The 19,414-nt window shown below is 35.4% G+C and overlaps 1 protein-coding gene across 2 annotated transcripts; it reads left to right on the forward strand.

The window, feature by feature from the left end:
* The first annotated feature begins 488 nt into the window (after nucleotides 1–488).
* LOC123536929 (putative ammonium transporter sll0108) lies at nucleotides 489–18,684 on the forward strand. Of its 2 annotated transcripts, none has more exons than XM_045320437.2 (15): nucleotides 489–637; nucleotides 3,508–3,665; nucleotides 5,577–5,696; nucleotides 6,083–6,172; nucleotides 6,507–6,734; nucleotides 7,346–7,434; nucleotides 8,738–8,881; nucleotides 11,737–11,928; nucleotides 12,783–12,845; nucleotides 14,177–14,315; nucleotides 14,705–14,802; nucleotides 16,067–16,193; nucleotides 16,545–16,625; nucleotides 17,316–17,426; nucleotides 18,343–18,684. In XM_045320437.2, the coding sequence occupies exons 2-15, from the start codon at nucleotides 3,542–3,544 to the stop codon at nucleotides 18,528–18,530; spliced, it is 1,794 nt and encodes a 597-aa protein (XP_045176372.2). In that variant the 5' UTR covers nucleotides 489–637; nucleotides 3,508–3,541; the 3' UTR covers nucleotides 18,531–18,684. The 2 variants fall into 2 exon arrangements, with proteins under 2 accessions (XP_045176372.2, XP_045176371.2); XM_045320436.2 differs by lacking the exon at nucleotides 489–637 and adding an exon at nucleotides 1,814–1,918.
* The last annotated feature ends 730 nt before the right edge of the window (nucleotides 18,685–19,414 follow it).

Consider the following 19,414-nt stretch of genomic DNA (forward strand, 5'->3'; position numbering starts at 1 on the left):
GACTGTCTGGAAGTGGGACCTGTTTAAACAGTTCTTTTTTCGGAATTCAATGCTTATATCAGTATACTGACACTTGTTTTGTAGAGTAATATAAGTAATATACACGCTATCATTACAAAAACAACAAAACAAGTGTCAGTATACTAATATAAACATTGAATTCCGAAAAAAAAGACTGCCTAAATGGGACCCACTTTCGGACAGTCAAACGCCTTCAAAAAGTCACCATTTTCAAAGAACTGTTACACATGTTAGTTTTGATTCATTTGCAATCGCATGCGAGTGTTGAAATTTCACATAATTAAGTGGAACACAGTTTTCAGCAATTGTTTATTTTTATTTCTTTACAAATTACATTCATTTTCAAAGGGGGACAACTTTTTCAGAATATTTTCAGTACGGGACAGTACGGCAGAACATGTAATGGTTAAGTAAAATATTGGTAACAATGTTATTCGTTTATAACATATTTCTGTGTTTTGGTGATATACTCCTAAACCATAAATATATTTTGCTTTTTTTTACTTATCTTCCTTTATTTGTCGGGAACATAGCTCAAAATGTCATAAAAATGTATCTTGTCAAAAGTTTGCACAATGAAAAAGGACACTGAGAGGAAGTACTGTCTGTAAGAATCGTAAGTAAACTTTTCTAACTTTTATAATTATCTTGTGTTTTGGCATATATGGACACGTGATGTGTACTTGCTGCTGTTTGAGTCATTGGCTGTACGTTGTCTGTAGAATGCCCTCGAGTAATGTGATCTTATACATAAGGCTTTGTCCTTTGTATACTTCACGAAATAGGCCCCTGACCATTGTATAAGTCAAATAATATATATTTAATATATTGAGAGAAAATTGCAACAATGTCCACAGAAAACTTAAGAACTTTGTTTTACTGCGCTGGTGAGACCACTAATGGAATACACTACGGTCATCTAGGACCCCTAGGCACAGGAAAATACAGAGAAGCCGGAGATGATGCATAGGAGGTCAGCACGAATGATTTTCTGACTGCAAACGAACCAGCAGCGTAACACCTATGCTCCATGACCGTCAGTGACCTTCACTCATGGAACGGATAGCACAGGCAAAGGTCACGATGATGAACAGGGTTGTCCATCGATTAGTGGATGCGCCAACTACACACTTCTTCCCGTTGACCACAGTCAGAGGTCATGACCAGAAATTCCTGCAGGTGTCTTTTGCCCGGACTCTCAACTACCAGAAACCATTTTTTTTTTCACAGACACTATCAGGTTATGGAACACTCTTCCCAGAAAGTGGTAAGCTGCGTATCTTTTAACAAGTTATGCACCTGAAATTTTTGTTTACATCACGTAAGTGTATGTACGAGTATATGCCAGATGATTGGCGTCTGTACTAAGGAAGAAGAAGAAGAAGAAGAAAATAATAATTAAAGTATTTTCGTGAAACAAATTTCACCTAGGGTCTAACTTTTTCTGACTATTACATCAAGTCTTAGATATATTTCTGTCAGCAGAAACCTAAATTTTTTCAAATACATTTCATGACAATTTTCTGTCAGCAGAAACCATTTAACGGTAAAGAGAATCAACAAAACAAACATTTCTCATGCTATGCATTGATTTTCATCGATATATTTGACCATTCATCATTTTTTCGCATGCTGTTTAGAATTACACTAATTAAACAATTTTCTTAGGGGAAAAGGCCAATACACTTCAGATGAACAGAAGCATCACACCCTATTACATGCAATTCAATGTCATAATCAGATAATTGTTTAAATAATCTCATAATATCCGCGAAAATCCCGTGCATTTATCCAACCAGAAATAACGGTGTATCACATATACTACGGAAAGTGGTTTGATATTTTTACATATTTATGTGAAACGGGCATTAATTCACATTTGTAATTCATGAAAGAGGTATGTTTGTGTTTCTTTTGATAATGAAAATCTCTACAAACTAGCTTTGCGAACAGAATAAGCTTTCAATAGCTAAATACTGTATGACTATATGGTCACCATGATGTGACTGGGTGAATCATGAGTGTCAAGGACAGAACTGTTTAAGGATCGTGTAAATTGATTGGAAAACACCTCTCATGTGATTTTATATTTAAAAAATTATACCTCATAGAATATTAGTTTTCATACTGTATGAACTGAATTGTTTGGAAGAAGTAGAAAATACCTTATACAAAGGTGGTAGACTTGTTTGGGAATATATATTTTGTCTTATATCACATGTACTTCGTTTGTCCGCGTTCTATCTTTTAGAAAATGTCAACTTCTTTCAAATGAACTTCTTCTTTTACTTTGTTTTGGTTGTGTTTAAAACATGCTAGTCTAGGTTCTCCCAGTAACAAATGAGTAACGACTGTAAATTTTATTGAAACAAAGCGTTATTTTGTCATTTCAACAGCTTTTAATACTTTCACATTCGTTTTTCATTTGTTTTGCATTTGATTTAAATAGACATGTTTTGTAATATTTTGAACACTCTTAGTATCTGGAAAAACACGCACGACACACGATAGCTATAGCTAAAATGACAAAGTAATTGTGAAGAAGAAGTTTGATATTTTCTACAACGATGGACTTGTATTGAAAGCCTCTTCGACTTATTCTGGACAGTTTGGTATTTTTTTATGAAAAACAAAGACCTATGAAGCTTAAAAACTTGATCGGCACCGGCGTTGGGGTCTCAGTCGGCGTCGGCGTTGCCTGGTTAATTTTTATGTTTAGGTCAGCTTTTCTTCTAAACTATCAAAACTATTGCTTTAAAACTTGCAACACTTGTTCACCATCATAAGCTGACTGTACAGCAAGAAACATAACTCCACCCGGCTTTTTGCAAGAATTATGGCCCTTTTTGGACTTAGAAAATATTAGATTTTTTAGCTAAGCTTTGCATTTAGGTCAACTTTTCTCCTTAACGGTCAAAGCTATTGCTTTAAAACTTGGAGCATTCATTTGCCATTAAAAGCTGACTCTGCACAGCAAGTACCGTAACTCTACTTTGCGTTTTGCAAGAATTATGGCCTCTTTAACACTTAAAATATAATGGGTAGGACAATATTTCTTTTTATACAGAAACAAAAAAAGAATCAGATAAGCGTCTGCACCCGCAAGGCGGTGCTCTTGTTAACCTTTAAATCAGTGAAAGGTTTCAAATTGTTTTTTAATCGAACAATGTTTCCTGATACTGTTTTCGTAAGATACAAGTCGATGCAATTTTGTATTGCTCCCAACTGATACAAAAAAAAAGTTTTGAAAATATGATAAATAATGAAATTTCCCTATCATATGGTATGCTTATCATATATAGAACATATATAGATCGAGTTTAGTGCCATACCTAATTGTTGAAACGAAAATAACTTTTGAGCTTTTAAGAGTTTGTTTTTCTCATAAAAATTGTATTATTTTAAGTTTCACTCTGCCTTCCGGAAACGTTTAACTTTGTTGAAAATAGAATTTATTGTTTATCAAAACGTACTTTTATTTTGTAGGAAAGTTTAGGCCATAGAAATAACGATATAAATCATGACATCACTGTTTGGACTTCCGAGAGATATTTTGGGCAACCTGACGGACTCGAGGGAGCTGGTGGCAGACGGTGAACGAATGGTGGAGAAGCTAAAGGTTGTCGGTGGAAAAGACTTAGGAGGTAAGTTATTTTCTGATTGAAACCGTGTGTATAATAATGGCGGCTGGTTTAGCTCTTTAGACGGAATGAGGAGAAATAAGTAAGCTCCCTAGAGGAGTTTAAATGTTCTTCGTAAAGGCACCACTGACACATTTTCAAAGTCACCGATCTCCGCATCTGATCTCTGTGGAGCAGATGTCAGTTACCAGCCTATTCAGTAGCCTTGCAGACAAACCGCCGTAAGCATAACATATATACTGTTGATTTTAAATACAAACATGTCGAGTAAAAGTGTATTTATTGAGATATGACTCTTTTCCTTAAGTATATATACAGTATAAGAAATTTAAACAACTCATTTTCAGATCATTCAGATATCCGCGTATGAATTCAGTTTTACATAAAAGTGCATACAAAAAGGACGTAATAAATGAAACCCGATAATAAGTACAAGAATAGACGTAAAACCCTGCTTAACACATTCGGAAAAGTAAACTTTGATCATTTGTTTTAGAACAGTAATTCAGATACGTAACCGTTAGCCTATCCAGTGTTCCTACATGTAGAAAAAAGTGGCATGTTCGCTGCAGGTGACTGCCAACTTCTCCACATGAGTCAGTTGTGGAGAACAAAATGCTTACAAACACAGTGATCGTCAAGGACAACATACGTCTCACTCGTGGATCGAACTCACAATCCCCATATCTGTGCTGTCCTTACTGAGCTAAACGGATGGCCTAAAAGTCAATTTTGAAATTTACTTTTATATTATATATATTATGATTTTATAGAAAATAATTCTCATTTTATGTCTAGATAGGAATAATGCCAACATCGCTGCTACACTTATTCCGGTCGAACTTGTGACATTATCAGTTTCATTTCATGGCAACGCGAAGGGATCTAGAGTCACAGATTTAGACTGTATAGACAAAATGATAAGTTGTCTGTATTTTAAAAGTTTTAAGATACCTAATACCTTTAGTTTATTTTTTATGACTTCTTTAACTTTGAATTAGCGGTTGCTCCTCAATATGAGTTGATGTAAATTATTTTTGATAATAATTCTCTTATAATTCTAAAATTGCATAGGATTGTACTTTAACTGTATATATTACTAAGCTTAGTTGAGCCCGAGGGCCATTATGAAACAAGGCATGTCATTATGGAAGGAAGGCACTCATCATCCGTTTATTTATCTCTTCTCTTCATAATTCTCTTGGTATTTTCATTATTAATTTAATATTTCCACAAACTTATAAGTATCATTTGTATTGTTTTTCGCGTCAACAGTGCCACCATTATTTGAAAATGAATAAAAGAACCGTCAGGGCACTTTCACCCGCCATTATGACGTTGCTACATGACGGGTAAACGTCAGAATGTGCAGACGTTCTGGTTACCCGGGACCATGAGGAATTTTGCGCGATTATGGGTCCGTCAGTGGCGGCCGTAATGACCGTTTTCAATTACTTTTTCTTTATACTATTTATATAAAGTATACTCGTACAATAATGTAGTATGTTATTTAACAAATAATCAAGGCCTTCGAGTGGTTTATCGTCTGATTTACCACGGTTCAGAGTTCAGATGCGTAGGAATTGAACCACGAGGGCGTCATTCTCATCCATCAGAGGTTCGTCAAAATCCGGGGAACCACGGTAGACCTCTGGTATGCGAGAATGCGAGGGCGTTAGCCCGAGTGGTTAAATACTGAAGCATCTGAACAATGAACCGTGGTAAATTAGACGATAAATCACAAGAAGGCCTTGATTATTTTCATTCTGACATGGTCATTGATATATTTTAATAAATATTATGCTGGGCTTCATTTACGCGAGGAGTAATGTATCGGACGTCATGTGGCAATTTGTTAGAATAGTAGGTTACGTATTTGGTTAACAATGACGCGACAAAAATGTTTTATTTCAGAAGAGACAGGGAGAGTTCTAGATATTTTTGGCCAGACTGTCTCGGATTCATCACATGATGCAGTCTTGTTTACCATGGTAACCCAGCTCTATACCATAGTCCCTGTCATTCTTATTGTATGTAAGTACTGTGCTTAGTCATTTATACAGTTGAACCCTGATAATGAGTCTTCCTATTTCTTTTGTAAGCGGTCTTTATTCAATGACAAATCACTGTTTAGGATATATAATTTCTTAGTTAAAATGTAAGATTTTAAAGGGTTTTTTTGTTGTTTTTTTTTCAAACTATTTTTTCTCTTCTTTGCAATATTCAAGCTGTTTGATACGAAAGACCCGTGGTGACATTTCAACTTCATTATTTCACGATTTCTGCTTCATGATTTCACGATTTCCACTTCATGAATTCACGAATAATTGAATAAATGTAACATTTAGAAGTGGTTAATGAAATTGCGTTTTTTTTTTTGGTTTTTTCTTCTTTTTTTTAAATCCATTTTATCATTGCAGTTTGTCAGATTGGATTTGCTATGTTACAAAGTGGAGCTTCAAGAGTAGAAAGTGCTGCTGTACCTTTTATCACTAACATTCTTGTTCTAGGTATGATATGAATTTATAACTGCATTCCTCATAAAATATAATATCAGACTGTTTGAGATGATATATAATTAAACCAGATATGTATACATATCATAAAATATGTGTCAGTGATCTCACTGAAAATATTTCAGTTATGATAAAACTATATATACAGTAAATTTTCCATGCAACGTATATTTGTTAGACAATACACCACTATAATTGAGTTGTAGTTTATCATGACATAATTTAGATATAATCATTTTGTTCTTGACTAATTTATATCGGTAATGCAAGAAATGATTTTGTATTATATAATGTTTACATAGTTTAATTTTTGTTATCTTTTATATAGTTACATCATGCCTGTCATTCTGGGCGGTTGGATACGCACTGGCAAGATCAGATGGACTGACAATGTTAGGCTACCATCAATGGTTTAGCCATGAGTTCGAGCCAAAACTATCTATTGACTGGCTGTTACACTTTAGCCTCGTTCTGACGACCGCCAACATAGCGACATCTGGCGGGCTGGAAAGATGTCCAATCTACGTTAACTGTCTTCTGTCACCTATTATTGCAGGTAACATACCGAATACTAAATTAGATATATATATTATATCAATATGACTAAACCAAAGGTTGACGTGCATAGCTAACCTGGTAATTGACTTTTACTGAAATAGTACACTAGGTCAATCGATTGAAGAAACTAGGTCACTAGGTTACGGATCATCATTCGTGTCTCTAGTAACAACATTAATCGAAGCATTTCTGTATGACTTTGATAAGTATATCATGAAAGTGATCTTTATGTAAGCATTCCGAAAAGCACCGAAAACAGCTGACTGACATAAAGAGTCTGAGTGTCAAATACAATTGTGTTTTAGCAGCATTTTCCTGGAAATTATTTAACATTATACAGGAACGGTACCACGAACCGATAAAATGCAGAAATGATTTAGTTTTATGTAGAAAAGATATAGCACAGACCGATCAAATTCTAAATGAACATTCTTACACTTTTCTTCTTCAGACATTTTATGGACATGCTGTTTGATCAGAACATTTAAGTTTTACGTGCAAGATTTCCGTAGATCTTGAGCACAAGGTGAAATAAAACTGTTGTCTTAAGTTAGTGAGTGGATAGTTTCTTTGGCTTTATATAATAAGAACCTTTGTGCATGATAACAGGGGTGGTTGCCGCATTATCTGATCGTTGGGCGTGGCATCGCGACAGCTGGACAATGGTTTATTCTCCCTTCCAAGGTGTCGCCTATAAGGCAAGTATCATTGAAATGGACTCATCAGTTATTCTAATACGACCCGATTTGATTTCCTATTAAACAAATAAGGCTGAAAAGTATGTGTTATTATGTAACAATTCATTTTAGCTCATCTGATTTAAAAAAAAAATGATGAGTTATTGTCATCACTCGGTCGGTGTCGGCGTTGGCGTTGTCTGTTTAAGTTTTATATTTAGGTCAGCTTTTCTCCTAAACTATCAAAGCTATTGCTTTAAAACTTGCAGCACTTGTTCACCATCAATAGCTGACTCTGTACAGCAAGGAACATAACTCTATCCTGCTTTTTGCAAGAATTATGGCACCTTTTGGACTTAGAAAATATTACATATTTTTTTTGTTAAGTTTTGCGTTTAGGTCAACTTTTCTCCTTAATGGTCAAAGCTATTGCTTTAAAACTTGGAACAGTTATTTGCCATTAAAAGCTGACTGCACAGCAAGTACCGTAACTCTGCATTGTTTGTGCAAGAATTATGGCCCCTTTTCAGATCTCTTGGTTAAATTTCGTGTTTAGGTCAGCTTTTCTCCTAAACTATCAAAGCTATTGCTTTAAAACTTGCAACACTTGTTCACCATCAAAAGTTGACTCTGTACAGGAAGAAACATAATTCCGTCGTGCTTTTAGCAAGAATTATGGCCCTTTTGTATCATAAAAACACAAGGGTAGGACAATATTTCCGGATATGCAGAGACAAAAAAATCAGATGAGCGTCTGCACCCACAAGGCGGTGCTCTTGTTCTGGCGTCACAATTATTACGTCATAGCGTCAAACGGCCTAGTGGCGCGCTAGAAAAGAAACCAATAGAACACGGGCAAATATTTAATGGATGTCGTCAATGATATACATTATAATCCTTGATAACGTGTTAGAATCGAAATAATATATCTCAAACAGTGTTGTTTAGATGCGTATTATTATATCTTTCGCATCTTAACTCCAAACAATGATTTTATTCAACGACAAATCACAGTTTCTTAAATAAAGCATGCATTTGATAATTTAAATGTTGTAATGACAATATTTGTATAGATTTCTTTGGAAGTTTTGAATAGCCATGTTGATTTTCGACAAAAGCTCAAATACGTCATAGTACTTTGAGGGTGTTAATTCAAACTAAGAGCTGAAATGTATTTCTGTAAGTAAATATATGCCTAAATAACTACTTCAGTAACAAGTTTTGCGAACAGTTTTAGACAATAAATTGTTTTATTTTGAAGAAAATTTATTTTGTAGCTTTCCGTAAGGAATTGTTTACACAACGGTCTACCATTAACTTTTAGGACCAGGGTGGTAGTGGTGTGATTCACATGGTTGGTGGTTCATCTGCCTTGGTCCTGTCCTTGCTGCTGGGCCCACGGTACAGTAGGATCAGGGATTCTAGATCTAGAATCTTATTCAACGATTTAGACGGCCACTCACTTCCGGTATGTGTGTTTCTGATTTGACACAAGGCACTATTTAGCCAACACTTGATATCGTGTAACCATAACTAGACTGTGTAGACTATATCATGTATAATAGTTTAAACTTATTGAATAGCTTTCCAGTCAATAGTTCTGACTATTGACCTGCAACCATTCAATAAGTGTTTTATTAAATGAGATCATAAATCAATTTTCACACTTTCCTTCTTATTTTTTTGACTAACTAGTCCATTAAGCATTTGTTGAATATAGATCGGTCATATAATTACAAACTATGGACCGGCGATTTGTTTGAAGAGTCATGTAATAGTGATATTTGCCAAATCTTCAACACCTGCGTAGCAAAGTAATATTCTAGAATCCACATGGCTTTGAAAACGTTAGTTTTATTTACATTCTAAACATTTGCAACTTGTATTTGTAGTTGTAAATGAAGTCCACAGGCAAATACAAACGCCTTCGGTTCGCACAATCCTAGTCTTTACAAATCGGATTGACTGCACTAACATTGGATACAGACATATTAAAGCTCTTCTGCCTTCTTCTGCCGTCAGATATATCGACTGACTGTTTCAGTCTACTAGAAGAGCTAGACTATGTTTTTCATTTATGTTTGATTTGGAATCAAACGGATATGCCAAGTGCCTAAGAGAAAAACGGAAAAATAGACGAGCAGTGATATCTATTTACAAAAACTTTCATCAAAAAGCAAAATGAATCAATTTTGTTAATTCTTTTGGAAATCAAACAATGCGAATATCATATCTGACAGCTGAGTCTTTGTACTGCAGCTTTGAAAACCGATACGTTATTGAGGAAACTTTTTTTAAGTCCCCCGCATGCCCACAAATGCACCATTTATGTTACTGCATTTATCACTCAGCAATCCAAACTAAACTGCATATTCAACAAATAAATAATATTTAATGGATACAATTTCATGTTTTCACTCCGGATATTGATATGAATTCATAATTACCTGGATTGAAATATAATGGACTCTGATGTTGTAGCTGCATGCATTTTATGAAAACATGATCAATTAACTTCTACCTGTGGGAAACTCATTCAAGAAAAGTGGGTTTCATATTTATCAATTCTCTTTCATACTAAGTTACAGTCCACGTATAAAAAAAAACAACAACAGGTATTGGGTTCTGCCAATAAAAATCCAGATAATCAATACATTCTTATGTAAAGTTTTTTTTCTAGGCGACTTTACCTGGGTCTTTACTTAAAACCCCAAAAGTGATTTGCTGTAAAAGTGTTACCATATAAGATTCTTTCACTGGTTGTAGGTGCAGATGGGAATTTCCGGCCTCGAGGGTAACTGTTTAGGTGGTAACGACGCTCTGCCGAGAGCCGGATATTCCCATCTGTAGCTACAGCAAGTGAAAGAATCTTTTTCTTGCATACCATATTCAAGAAATAATAATAAAAATAAAATCAATCGGACGGCTTTCTTTTTAGAACTATTTCTTTTAGCAGCGTATTTAACAAAGCGCGGGAAACCAACGTCCGTAAACAGGAAAGACGTAATGACGTTTCAAATACAAATATCAATGTTTAGTTCCGGTTTTCTTTTATCAGTTGCAGTGTAACATTATGAATTAAGAAATAATTTCTAGTAAAAGAGTGTTTTAACACTATTTATGCACGATGGGCGGTTATACGTCGGGCGTAATAAATTATTTGTACGACGTATTACCGCCCGAGTGTATACATAGTGTTAAAAGACGGTTTTGCTATAGATTATTTCGATTCTAATATGCCCTTAATCTAAAACAGTAGATAAAACATAGAAGCGCTCTTTCTTTGTCGCAACAAAAACTTTGACGTCACCGCACGTTAACGTGACGTCATTCTAGCGTAAGGGTGTTTTAACAGAGACAAGCATATTAGAAGTTTTGATAAAATAACGTTTTTTGAATCGAGAAATATACTACCAGGAACAAAGAGGAACTGTCAAGGTATTGGATTTTTATTCCGTTTTAAGAAATAAGATATAAATTCCTACATAAATCGTCTACACATATGTAGTTCGTAATACGTCATTTACAGCACGAGAGTAACCATACACTCCGGGGTGTAAGATGGATTTTTCCAGCACTGGTAAAAAACGGAAATCTCCGTCTAATATGTAAAAAAAGCATCTATGTTATTTTTGTTATGCCATTTGTTGAGCAGTTCGTGTTGTTGCAAATGATAAAGTGAGGACTTGAATAAATATATGTGCAGCTCTGGTATTTGAAAGAAATACAAAATTCCCGACTGGTCAATTTTATGTTTCAAAAACTCGTTTCAAATGGTACAGTTTGTCGTATGTGTATTCCATAAGTGCTTGTGGTATTTTTCATATCGTTTGCATGTTTAAATCAATTTTCTTGTTAGAGTTATCGCCTGTTGTATTAAAACTGGAAATAGTCGATGCAACAAAATAGCTGGTGTATAACTATGCAGATTTCCATTATTACATTAAAAATGTAAAAGGTTAGATTGGTAAAAGCATTACATTTTACTAAAACAATAGTAAGGCATTTGTAAGACTATTTCCAGTTTTAGTACAACAGGCGATAACTCTTACAAGAAAATGCATTTAAATGCTAAACTTTCAATTTACTTCCATTTTATAATTTTTTTTTGAAACTACAGTTGCTGTACTAAAGAAGCTGCCTTTTAAAATGCATTTTTTATTTTTCTAAAGAAAAATATCAAGTGTTTTATAATGATCTAAATATGAGATTAAACTTGCAAAATTGTTTAAGATAAAATACTTCAAAATCATTTAAAGTTTGAAACCATACTACGTTCTCTTGATAAAAACTAAATACATTAAGATTTTCATTACATTTCAGCTCGAGTTGATAGGATGGTATTTTTGTGTCGTCTGTTTCTTTTGTTGTAACTGTGTTCGTCTGACAACCACGTGCATCACGTGTCACTCCATTAGCAACACTGTGGCACGTGCTGTGGTAAACAGCGTGATATCGGCTGCTTCAGCGTCCCTGAGCACGGTTGTATTCGTATATCTCATGAAGACTTTGATGGTAAGAAATTGTTTGCGTTTAACTCAATGACTAAGATATTCTATTATATTCAAATTTATAGAAGATACCTACAATTATTAACCCTTAGCCTGCTGGCGGCAAAGGATTCTGCCTTTGCGACCAGTGCAGACCAAGATCAGCCTGCACATCCGTGCAGTCTGATCATGGTCTGCACTGTTCGCTATTCAGTCAGTAAATTTTCAGTAAACACCTCTTCAAATGATAAATGGTACTGCCCAAATTAGAAGATGGACCAGTCCATTATAGAAATTTAGCATTGTAAGGGTTAACACAGTTTATGGATATAACACACTCAATAGCTGTTCCTCGTTTTCTATATAAAATTGACATACTTCCAATGGTCGCAGCACACATCAGGGCCCATTTTAAATGTCTGTAACTTATATTTTCTTGAAGAATATTGTCAGTGCTGAATAAAAATCAAAAGAAAGGTATTTGCAAAATAAAGGTTGTTTAAATGCATTTTGTAACATAACAATTAGAATTAATTTTTAGATTAAAGATAATTATTCAAATAATACCGTTAAGGGGAGTGATGGAGTGATTATAAGGTCAGTCACTCAACCCTGAGGTCGTAGGTTTGATTCCCACTGGGACACCTGACCGGTAATTCTAGGAAGCAGAATCGAGTGTGATTCAATTCGAGCTAAAACAGGCTAGTATAAACTAAATAAAACCACATTAACACAACAACCACATTAACCCTTGCGGTAAATGACTTTTTTAAACTTTATACAAACCGTGTTGTCTTTCTGTTTAGCTCTACGGAAATTAAGAAGCTCTTACTTAAGATATCTAAGTAAATGTGACTGAAAATTTCAACGTATTTTTAGGGAAGGAAGCGGTTTCATTACCTCATCTCAAGGCAGCTAGCAAATGGTGCTGTCATTGGAATCGTAAGTTTTCTGCGCTTTTTTTCTTTAAAATTCTTTTGATAGGATTTGCTTAAAAAACAGACGCGAATATCAAAATTTAATCAACATCTTATGTGATTTATAATTGTCTGTCTCGTCTCTTATGAAAAAGAAAAACAAGGGTGGTATTTTGTTATGAAAGTCCGTAATGACACCATTTGAGCCGCACCATGAGAAAATCAACATAGTGCGTTTGCGACCAGCATGGATCCAGACCAGCCTGTGCATCCGCGCAGTCTGGTCAGGATCCATGCTGTTCGCTTCCAAAGCCTATTGCAATTAGAGAAACCGTTAGCGAACATCATGGATTCTGACCGGACTGCGCGGATGCACAGGCTGGTATGGATCCATGCTGGTCGCAAACGCACTATGTTGGTTTTCTCATGGTGCGGCTCATTTATTATGTTGTTGTGCTTAGGCAGTTTTGTCATATGTTCTGGCACCAGACCAGAAAAATGGTACAAAGGGGAAATCCAGGTTTAAACACAAAGCCGTCAAATGGGTGCTATGCATATCGAAAGTTTAGTTGTTTACTGAAAATCGTGCCCAAAGTATCTTTTCCAAAAAATACTTGTTGCAAAGAAATTACATGTGTTTTATGTTTCCGTCATGGTATGTATTCGTCTGGCACAAACTACCCGATTTAGATGACAAGAGATATTCTGACAGGTTTGTCTAGTGTTGGTACATTTATATGTGCACATGCAACGTGAATATGCAGTGTGAAATTTCTAAATTAAATAAAAACAAAAGTATAACTTTGTATAATTCCACATTCAGAATAATTTTATTCAACTTTTCATGTTTTATTGTTTTAGTGTGGATACTTCTCGGCGTGACGAAAGTCACCAGAACAATTTCAATACCCCGGCGTTAGCGTCATGTATAAAGAAGCTTATATCTTAGCTACTACTCGTCATGCATACAGTCGGGTTTTAGACTCACAAAAAATTCACCGAATTTATTTCAGTGTTTTTATGCCCCCGGCATCTACTGATACGGGAGGCATATAGTGATTGTCCTGTCCGTCCGTCCGTTCGTTCGTCCGTCCGTCCGTCCTTCCGTTCGTCCGTCCGTACGAGGTTAATCAAATGGGACCGTTTCGTCTAGCATCAATACCCCTAACTAGAATGACTTGATACTAATGCAGATGTAACCTGTGACCATTCCTCATCTTCAGACATCACCTGACCTCAGTTTGACCTTGACCTTGAACTTGACCTCGTTTTGGACTTAGGTTGCTTTGTATCGCCAAGGATGCCACCGGGGGGCATCAAGCGTTTATTGAACGCAGCTCCTTGTTTTTACTTCAGATTTCAGTTGCTGCCGGATGTGATTCCTATCCGCATTGGGCTGCATTTGTTGTCGGTCTGACGTCGGCTGTCGGTTATGTGGTCTGGTGTCAAGTTTTGTATTTCCTTAGAATAGACGATCCAATAGGTGTGATATCGGGTATGTATAGATCTAATGTCCAAGGAAATTACAGGTAATGGTGAGTCAGGTACGGTATACAGAAAAAGTAATAAATTTCTTCTTTAGATAATCGAGGGGTTCCCAAGAGCCAGATATTTCCATCCGCATCTTCTACCAGTGATATATTTTTTTCTTGTTTATCGTATACTTCGAATAATGAAAGAAATAAAATAAAACAAAATACTCATTCGCAGTAAACGCTGTACACTAATATTTCCAGATACTATATCTAGAGGAGAAAACTTAATACTTGTCTATTGTGCTTCCACCTTGAATTGGTTGTAAAACAGAAGTACATGTATAATTGTTTGTACATGTAATAATATATTTGTATTCTCTCTTTGTATGTTAAAAGTTTTGTTTTTCAGTACATTTAGGTGGAGGATTATGGGGTGTTATATGTGTCACTTTGTTCAGGGAGAAGACTGGTCTAGTATTTGCTGATCAAACATCAGTTGCGGGACTGGTATGTTTTAATGGTTTTCTTTATTTTTTATTTATTCTTTAGGACATAGTAATATGTATATAAGTATAATGCATGATATCTTATCAAATTTAAGCAATTGCAATTAACAGACGTATATCCATAGAAAATCATAAGTGTAAAATTACAAGAGTGAGAAATACTTTAAAGACTACAAAGTGACCAATTCGTACTTCGCTTACAGCGGTTAAAGTGAAGGCATCTATCTATCTGTCCGTCCATCTTTAAAAACAATAATGATAATAAACGTATACAAATTTTATATCACACCATGAGCCTTTGGAAAACCCATTGTAGCACTGTTTTAATTAGCCTTCAAATAAATACATTTAAAAACAATATATCTCGCATTCCACCACTGTCTCTGGTATAAAATTGTATATATTGTAACAGGTAAAGATAAGATCTTGATATTTATGTTATTCGAATTTTGCTGAACAATAATCATCAGACGGAATACTTAATGAGGAAGGCCATTTTTAAGATTAATAAAGCACATTAGGATATTGATTTTAAAGTCAATATCTAGATAACATCAATTAAAATTCATGATCATTGCCAAGTCTCCTACAGTAAACAGTTTTTATAAGTGTTCTTTATAGGATATTTCAACACAGTTAACTTTTACTGTCAGAGTCCTCCCGCTTTTATTTAGGGATTGGGTTGGGCGAGGTTTAAGCGTCATATCGACACAATTTATTCCAGCATTTTTGCAGGTGGAGGAAGACACTAGGTGTCCAACTAGGCACTGTTTCATGCATGTTCCCACCTGGGTAGAACCACTGACTTTCCTTATACAAGCAGGGTGTCTTTCTTACATGAAGATTTCTGCACCCATAGCGATATTTCAAACCCACATGGGTGATTGGCAAGTGATTTCAAAGTCCGACCGGATCTCATTTTGTAACGTTTATGAAGTTTTTTTTTTACCTGTACTTAATGAAGCTTTAGGTCTTTACAATGTTGTTTGCCTGTATTCATGCCTATTTATTAAAATTCCCAGGTTATGGTTAGACTGCCACGGCTGCTTTATGTGCCCTGGCTGTATACTAGTATTTTGTCTGTACCTTTTACAGACAAAAACATCTATATCATGCAGCTGAACATGAACTTTCAACTCTTTCAAAGTTGACTATATACAAATGACACAGATAATATTTAAAGTCCATCATTTCGCACATGGTCTTTTACTTTCTATGAAACAAATTAAAATTACTATAACCGTTTTTGACAATTATTCAACTAGGCTATTGTATGGAACGTCACTATAGCGGTAACCATGGCAACTCTCTCGGCCGTGCTGACGGGTGCTGTGCTGCTGATACCAAGAATATTGGATATGGTGCCAATCCAGCACGGAAAGGAGCTCCAGGGTAGGTAGTGATGGAGATACTACTGACTTGTAAACATCTCACTGAACTTACTGTCATTATCAGAAAAGCTGTTGCCTAGTACCATTACATTGGCTTTAGATCCGTGTTGGACGAGAAATATATGGTTTTGGCCATACTTATGGACTCAAACGAGACCATTGTTATGTTCATAGGTAGACTGACGATCACAATCATGAACTAAGCTATAAATTATAACCAAAAATTAACATGTTGTTGTATGGAGATGACACAAGTTTAATATTTGACTGATGCTCACTAAGACATTAACAGGTCATAATTACTTATAATCAGATTAAATTAAATTTTGAATTTAAACAATTTATGTTTTAGGTGTTGATGTGGCATTTCTCGGACAACAAGCATATCCAAGTGGGAACACTGTTTCACCATTTACAACAGACATTATAGAAGGTAAATAACTCTTAAATAACTAAAGTACTTTTGACTATGTTCAGTTCGTCACCCTCGGGGTTTAGTCTAACAGTGACGAATTATTAATGGTACCATTTCTTATAGTTTAATGATGTTTTCACACACAGGAACGGTAATTTAAGACGTTATCAAGATTGCCTCTTTTTCAACAAAATAACCTACTAGAAAACATACCCAGTATACTGAGAAGTATGTCTGATCCAGTTAATGGCCTTTGTAAAAAATCTATTTTTCTGCTAAACATTTTGCTCAGTGGCGAAGACACGAATTAAAGGTCCAATACTAAGGAAAGTGAACATTTTAATTTCTTTTAAAAAGCACAGAAACTATTTCATTTTATTGGAAAATGAAAGTTGGTATGTAGAAATTCGAAATAAATCGCAGTGTATGTACAATTATTTTTCTATGAAGTATGAAGAAAGTTAAAAAGACCTGGGGGTCATTCTGTCGATTCATTGAAATTTCAACATAAAACACATACATTTCTTTGAGTTCCAAAGACCTTCTGTAAATTTTGACCTGCCAATCTTCATTATTTAGTGTCTTGCAGAAGTCTATGCACTGGCTATGAAAAAAATTGCCAACTCACTTTCCCTTAGTAATGGACCTTTAAAACTTATCTTCAAAGTTTAGAATGTTTATTATCATTGATGTGATTTTGTATTTTAGATCGTGAGGAATTTATAGATTCAAATCCTGCTTCACCGCAGACGACAGTGACGTCACCGTTATCATATACCTTTTCAGGCTTTCGTCCAGACAACCTGCCTGCTATTTATGGTTTAGTATCTTCAATTTTAAGGGGCCTCAATGACGTAGTAGTTAAGAGCCCTGGCTTCAACTCACGTAGCCTTTGCCGATTTCGGTTCGAAACCTGACTTGGGTTTTAGAATTTTTCATGTTAAGAAGCCTTCCATCTGGCTTACGGAAAGTCGGTGTTTCTACCCAGGTAACCATATGTGCCTTACACAATGTCTGGAAGGGTACGTGCCATTTGGGTCTTTCGCCACCACGAAAAGCTATAAAATTGCAATATAGCCTAAATTGTGTTGGTGCGCTCCAACAAAAAGCTATTAAATAAAGTACTTCATAGCGTTCAAAGATTGAGAAGTAAAGTTGGAGGTGTGTTCTGTGAAAATTTGCGATCCATTGTCACTTTATTATATGCATTTTTGTATGCCATTTGAGTAAAACTAACATCTGTCTAAGGTTTGTCCTTCATTGGATTAAACATTGTAATTACTACTTGGTAATATGTGGAATTATGGACACAAAGGTGGGGAACGCTCGAACAGCCTAAATGTTCACTTATTTGAATTGGTAGAATTCCTCTGACGGAGATATTAATCACTCCAGTGATAGTTCAAGTTTCCTCATGCATCGAAATAGTCGAGCGCGCTGTCTCCTCTGACAGCTCTTGTTTTTGTCTGCTTGCATGTAAAATACAAGTCTTACATTTATTCTTTGTAAGTCTTATCATCACTTGCTATTCAATCGCTAAAATAAAGAGTGAAGTAATTTCTCCTAATACTCTTCACAGTCTTATGTATTTGGCCATAGGATGTCTTTCATACAAGGGAGATAGTCCTTCAGCATGTTAAATAGAAACTTTTACGATCATCAAATTCAGTCTGAATGCACGCTCAATGATCAGTCAATAATTATTCATCTATAATGTCTATTTGTGTATTTTCAGACATGAAAAATCCATACGAGAAATTGGAAATTGATTTGAAATCATTGCCTTCCTTTACTCGATCTCCCGGAGATACAGATCGCCGTGTTTGGTTCAGCGGAGAGAGCCTGCGGGACCAGGTGGCCCCTATGACCCCTATCATAGACTATAGCATAGATAGTGATAGATGGGAAGATATTGAATTTTAATGGGATGTTGTTTGACACTATCGGGAGGAAAAAATCCCTTAATAAAGAACATTTATTTTACTTTAAATTTGTATTCAGTAAAATCAGCTGATTTGTACATACATGTGACTTGTATAAACTGTATAGTGTAAATAAACCATTTAAGCCAACATTATGACAATTTATGTTCTTATTGTCAACTTCATGTGCACATATCAGTTCTCCATTCTCTCGAGATCGTGAAATGGATCCCGGGGTTTGGTGATCGAGGTTGGGGCACAGGTGGCAGTAACGTACCTAGGATACAGTATGGGTCCATGGGCCATATGCACTTACATTTATTACAATTATAATGTTTTCTCAGGAAAAAATTGACAAAAAGCCATTTTGAAAAAAATTTTGCTCCTGTGACAATGAGCCATCTACAAGGTAGATATGAACAGTTTCACACGTGCATTGCTAGCAGGTCATTTTTTTTTTCAAAACAATATTTCCTTATCAGTGATTGGCCGCCTTTTCGGCAAAAGATTTATCTTTCAGAAAAACCTTACTTCAAAACCCAGTTCCAAACCGTTTACGCATCACGAGCGACCAACGGCGTACAAAACGATAGTGATTTCTCCACCCGAAAAAATCCCACACATTTCTCGCACCGAAGTCTCCCCCCTAAAACAAATCAAGTGCACCTTGTCAGTAAAAAGTTGCGCTACAAGCAGTCAGAATATGCTAAATGTAAACTAACAAGACTAAAAATAAGGTTCAATTCTACTTTATTACTTACCAGTTGTTATTTATTTGAATTTGGTATATAATCTTCGTGAGCCATCGCTGCTTGTTTATATTCGGGTACTCTTTGGATTTTATCGCTACGTTTGAAATACGTAAACTGTCTCCGCCAATGAAAA

Source organism: Mercenaria mercenaria, chromosome 17 (genome assembly GCF_021730395.1).
Source record: "Mercenaria mercenaria strain notata chromosome 17, MADL_Memer_1, whole genome shotgun sequence".
NCBI lineage: Eukaryota > Metazoa > Mollusca > Bivalvia > Venerida > Veneridae > Mercenaria > Mercenaria mercenaria.